This window comes from Bidens hawaiensis, unplaced genomic scaffold, assembly GCF_021521415.1.
Source record: "Bidens hawaiensis isolate Kalapana, Puna unplaced genomic scaffold, B.hawaiensis_p1.1 tig00009543_1, whole genome shotgun sequence".
Classification (NCBI taxonomy): Eukaryota; Viridiplantae; Streptophyta; class Magnoliopsida; order Asterales; family Asteraceae; genus Bidens; species Bidens hawaiensis.
In genome coordinates this window covers 266184-272468 of record NW_027491711.1, presented here as the reverse complement: position 1 = coordinate 272468, position 6285 = coordinate 266184, and the positions used below count along the sequence as shown (strand labels likewise).

The following is a 6285-nucleotide window of genomic DNA, read 5'->3' as shown; positions in this document are numbered from 1 at the left end:
CTACGACATCCTCGATGAGTTCCGAAGTGAGCTAGCGTTTTAAAAACTTGGAGCTCAAACTAATCGAGATTGCCGATGCTAAAAAACACAAAAAAGAGGAACTCATGAGAAGGCACGAAGAAAGAAAGGTGATGCATGCGAAATACAAAGTGATACATGAAGAAAGAAAAAAGTTCACTTGGAGCAGAAACGAGAAAAGGAATTCGAAAAGGATCTATCGTATCTAGATCCTCCCGCGCTTGTGTTGTTGGATAAAAGCAAAGATATTGGTCAAATACCCAAACGAAGACGATGACAACGATTATTAGTTATATGTTGGTTATGTTTTTTATTTTTATTTTTTTATTGCATGGCTTTTATTTTTATTTACATTTTAATTTAGTATTACTATATTATTATTTAATTTTTATTATATTATATTAAAGGGCTTCAATGCTCCTCATCATAGAAGGACGTTATAGCTTGGGGCTTCGATGCCCTCACTGACGTGGCACTGTCGAGATGCTTCGAAGCCTCCCGTCATAAAGACCAGCCTAATGGGTTGCTAACATATTAATGATTTAAATCAAGTGAGTTTAATTCAAGGATTACAAGAAAGCTTATTTAAGGTGGGCGGTGGGGTGGGGGTGGATTTGGCACCGATGGGAAGGAACACCACTCCACCCACTTTGGTACCGAAAAGCTTCTGAACGGGAGAGGGAGAGGGAGATATGAAAGATGGACTGTGATAGAAGATGACCACTCCCAATATTCATAACTCAAAACCAAATAACCATTAGTTTCAGAGATCTGATCAATAAGGACCTTCCAGCTTTTAAACATAAAATTAAATATTAGAATGGGTTGTATTATATTATTCTGAAAGCACGGCACCTTACGGATATAATTACATGAATGAAAGAAATTGTAACAAAGAAAATAAGTATAAACCAACAAATACACAAATTACCCAACAAAAAGTTCAACTAGAACTTAAAGTCCAGCATGAAACGGCACACTAGTGCCCGGCAACCACGACTGGCCAGCAATAAAGTTCGCAACTGTAAACCGAGAAGCCTCGTTTGAGTTGGTGATAACCCGGTACCCACGCCACTTAACTCTTCGGCTAGTCGAAGAACCTGGTCCAGTATTCCTATACTCTCCATAATACAAAGTATTAAGTGCAAAGTTCCCATCCCATTCTAACCATCCAGCCGTGTCCACCAAACTATCCATATAATTTTTCAAGTAAACTGTTCGAGAATATTGTTTCCATGGTCGGCCCAAGAATGTTTTAAACGAGCTCAAGACCGGTTTAAGGTCGGATGCAGCAATGATTCTAGAATTTTGAATAACAATCCCGGTGTTTTGGTTTGAGTCAGTTCGGCCTTGGGCCGTGATGGTGATCTTTTGGGAAGTCATGGGTCGTCTTCCATAAATCATGCAGTTTTGGAAAACCACGGCCGCGTTGCCGAAAATGAAATCGACTGTGCCGTAAATGTAGCATTCTTTGTATAATTGTCGTTGGGAGTGGACGTAGAGAGTGTCTTGGTATCCTTCAAAACCGCAACGGTAGAACACCGACAGGTCTGAGCCGGACCGCAGAGCCACTGCTTGGTGGTTCTGAGGGCCGGCAGTGTTGCGGAATGTTATGCCTCGGGTGATGAATCCAAACCCGGTTACAACTGTTGTTACATGGAAATAAAACGTGTGAGAACACTTTTTGTATATTTTTTCAATATCTAATATTTTTTAAAATCTTAATACACGGTTTTGATTTATTTTTGTGTTAGGATTCAATATAAATTTACTAAAAACGAGTGGTATCTTACATAATTTAATTTTTATAAGGCGATAACAAAAATGCGTTATTTTGAATACAACTTTATATTTCATATTAAAATGTAGAAAAAGATATGTGTATTTAGAGTTTTAAAATATAGTGGATATTATATGGTAATGAAAATGTCAAAAAAAACTAATTTAGTATATATTATTAAAAAGATATTAAAAACTCTTAAGAAGGATATACTATATCTCAATTATTTTGTTATGAGATGGGACGGCTACTTTAAATTTCATGCATTGTCTCCAAAGAAAATTAATTTGAAGACATTTAACAACCAGGAATTATAACTCAGTATCGCTTTCTTGATTCATAAGCAAGAAATGTCTTAAATCCTTTTAAAGAACTTTCTGCATTGTTGACAATTGGAACCCAAAACCATGACTTTGTTTTGCTTTGTTTAAAAGTCGTCTTCTAATCTTTATGTTTAGTTTAGAGATATAAAGAAATAGAGAACGGCTACTTACTAACGGTGGCGGAGTTAAACGTGGTGGAGCCGCCTCCGACACTCCGGCTGCCGGTGATGATGGTGTACTTCATCCCATCACCAACAAGCATAATATTCTTCATTTTGTTACCAATCTCAATATTCTCCCTGTAAACACCTTTCTTTATATAAATAACAAACCTCCCACTCCCACTCCTCTTTGCTGCGGCATCAATCGCAGCCTTAATCGTCTTATAATTCCCCGAACCATCCTGAGCCACCACAATGTTTGCTCGTGGAGCTGTGGTTTGCAAAAGTTTTCGATCCCCTGGGGTAATCCACCTAGGAAACCCGTCTTCATATGTCTCCATGGGTGCCCTTGAACCATTGTTAATAGCCAAAGTATTACTAATAAGCTTTGTCACATTATTATTCATGAGTGGCAGCATGTAGTCTGAAGCGTTAGCCTCCACGAACCCAGCCCTACAGGTCTCAAGGTTGGTTAGCGCGGTGCTAAGCCACGTTTGCGCATCAAAATCGGTGCACTTGGTGGTTTGGTCTAGGGTTTGGTTTAGTTGCAATATTGTGTTTTCGTATAGCTTCAAGCAGTCAGCCCAAGCGGCCTTTTCTCGCTCGTTACGACACTTTTGGCCTAGCCATTTGGTGTGACTCTCGGCATTAAGTGCTCTTTCCATGGCCAACTCCAAAGCCATTTTCTTAAAGCCAGATTTGCCCATAATGAGACCGAGTTTGTGCGGTTTGGCACGCATGAAATGCTTGCACGGCACAGGGTTCGGTGTTTTATCGCACCACCAGTTCGCGTCGTTCAATATGGCTAAGGAAAACCATGGGGAAATGGAAATGGTGAGGAGTATGAAAATGGGGATGTTCATTGCCATTTGTGTGTTGGTGTTGTGTTTGTGAGATGTATATGGTACATTGTGAGACTATTTATAAGGTTTGAATATACGAATTATTTATTGTCACAAAGTTGACATTTGACAATGTCACCAATTCTAAAACTAGATGTGGATGTTAGAAGAATGATTCTCCTATAAACCAAACTGTTTCTAGGTGGTGTTTGATTGGATACATGAGTTCTCTACGTGTATTGTTACAAATGTAATGATTAAACTAATATAGTCAACTAAACAAAGATGAACAAACTAGGGATAAAATATTATAAGCACCTCAATATCAAAACATGCATAACCCTAATGTAATTTTAATATAAGTGCACGTATATTAGAATTCCCATCAAACCATCTTTTGAAACCACATGCTTTCTCACTGATGTCCTTCATCCGAACCATTTCAACGGTTAACGTACCTGCTAACTCCATGGCTGACTCAATGATATCCGGCTTTGCTGCCATCATTATCCCTGATTTTTTGCAGTAAACCTCAAATATACCTGTTGATCTTCTTTGACTCGGGTGTCACAAGATGAGCCCAATAGGTGGCGGGTACCCAGACAGTTAGCAACCAGATTGATATCAAAATACTTAACACAAAAGAAGTAAATTAACAGAAAACAAAATTTACCTTTCCTTTCATTACTGAGATTACAAAATAAAGTTAAATCATCCAAGCATAACATTTGGTTTCCAAAGCAGAACTTGTCTAAAGCACATTTTAACCATGGGTCTAAACAACAAATTTATTTAAACACAAATCTTAATTATTCTTAAACTTCCACCAATAAAAATTCCTAGCTTCTGGTCCATATGACTTCTTAACGGTCACCCGAGAGACATGCTTAAAAAGAAAACATTGGAAAAAGCTGATGAATACATCTAACGGGCATGGTAAATAAGTCAATAAATCAGTCAACTTTTATATATTATATCATCTATTTAATCACACAATTAGCCAACGGATGTTGTGTTTTCACCAATTGTACAAATCAGTTGGCTAAAACTATATGTGCCCACTACAGGGCGCACACACAATCAATGCTATCCTAAGCGCACAACTAGCTCGAATACTACCTAAATGTACTGTATGCATCAAGTAATCTACAGTAGAAACTCAATAAATTAATACTCGATTATTTAATAAACTCTCTAAGATAATATTTTTTGCCGGTCCCGACTCGGGGATAGGGTGCTAAATTAATAATTCGCTAAAATTACAAGATAATACATTTTTGATAATTTCTTTAGACCCCATATAAAATATAAATTAATAATTCCTTATATATAGCATATTACATGAATGATTTATGAAAGTTTCTTGAAAAATGACTCAATTGTCTTTTGTTTTTTGTTGAAATCAATTTCCCCTTGAATCTCGTCTCTAGTTTTCCTTTGCATGGTAAGAACTTCTGGTGTTGTTTTCTCATAGCTCAACAAGAAATTGTTCAATGTGATTGCTGCTTTAATAGCTTCGTTTCGCGAAGGGGGCTCCATTGTAGAACTTTCATCATCTTCTTCATCGATATCATCTTTATTAATTCCAATAACGTTTTCCATAATTTCTTCATCAGTCAACAACTGTGCAACTATATTTTTTTCTGGGTGAGTCAGAACATTCTACTCTTTTAATTAATAAATTTTGGTGGCCCCAAGTGTATTATTTTATAGAGTTTCTAATGTAGTTCATAATGTGTCTAAACAACATTCTTTTCAGTTTTTGAAAGTTATTAGCACATATTCACCTGTTTCGGACTTCAGTGTTTTGGTCTCGCTTCATCAGGGTCGTCTCGGTGACTAGGTTAGTAGTCTCGGACTATAATCAAGTTTCGAGTTTAAGGTATTTGGAAAGTAATCTGGATTATTACTTAAGTTAAGAACCTTTTGTTATGTGGGAAATTGGTTTCGGGGTTCAAAAATGTTATTTTAGACAAATTTGGTTTTCAAGCTTTATTACTAACACAATGTATGAAACTACGGTCATCAATTAGATGATTTGTCTAACTAGACTCCTATTAAAATTGAGTTTTAAAGTTATTGGGGAAAGTTGTACAAATTAAATTAACCTACTAAACATACAAATAACATATGTTATAAAAAATGTTACACTATTCATAAACATAATTGCACTACACTATTACACCAAATTGCACTACATGTTTAAACTAAAGTTATTATTTTGTAAGTAAAGTAATTATTGTATATGTCTCTTCTTCATCAAATAGCCTGCTTAAAAGTCACCCATTAAACTACAAACTGATTATGATTGGCAAATCACACCCTTTATTGTTTTAGTTGATTGATTTCCCATCTATGTAACTAGAATTGATCAATTGAAAGGAATTTCAAGCTCAGCTTGTTATTTGAAGTTGACTGCAATAGTTAATCGCTCTTCAATCTTTGTAAATGAAAATGATTGCAATTGTTGATCGTTCTTCAAACTCTGCAATTGAGCGAAGGTAATTGAGCAATTATTTATTGAAATTGAAAAGCCGCCGCACCTCCTCCTTTGTCGCAGCCCGTCGCCGAAATCAAAAACACTCTGGCTACTCTGAAAAAATGGAGGCAGGTTTATTCAGTGCAACATCTTCTGGGTTTTTGTTTTTGTATTAAATTGATTCTGGGTTTTTTGTTTTTGGTTCCTACGATTAGTACAGAATTTTTATTTGTATTTGATCTAACTCTTAAAATTAGTAAACCTGACAACATTCTATCAAAAGACTATCCATGCATATCTTTAAACAAAACATAATAGTGACCAAGGACCGATGTTTGAAATATTCTTTTTAAATAAATTGATTAATCAACCTAATTACAGGATTCAACCTGCTTTAGCTATTACTTAGACTCGATATTTTACACGACTTGTACTATTCATTTGGCACTAAAACCACATAATTGCAGAGCTTAATTTTAGTAGGCGGCCTCTTTTTTATATATATTTTTTTCATTAATTAAACTAAATATTATATCATCCCGTTATTAAAACCGGCCTGGTTGATCGAGCTGACTGACTAGTGAGCCAATAGATCGTTCGATTTGCTATTCGGTCTAATTTTAAAGCGATTGCTCAGAATTTGTATTCTAATTAAACATATAAAAATAAAAATTAAAAAAAA

General features: G+C 35.8%; 1 protein-coding gene across 1 annotated transcript; it reads right to left on the bottom strand.

Moving 5' to 3' along the window:
- Positions 1 to 891: 891 nt before the first annotated feature.
- LOC143532823 (pectinesterase 2-like) lies at positions 892 to 3171 on the bottom strand. Its single transcript, XM_077027761.1, has 2 exons — positions 2293 to 3171; positions 892 to 1664 (listed from the first exon to the last, which is right to left on the bottom strand). The coding sequence occupies exons 1-2, from the start codon at positions 3149 to 3151 to the stop codon at positions 973 to 975; spliced, it is 1551 nt and encodes a 516-aa protein (XP_076883876.1). The 5' UTR covers positions 3152 to 3171; the 3' UTR covers positions 892 to 972.
- Between the last annotated feature and the right edge of the window lie 3114 nt (positions 3172 to 6285).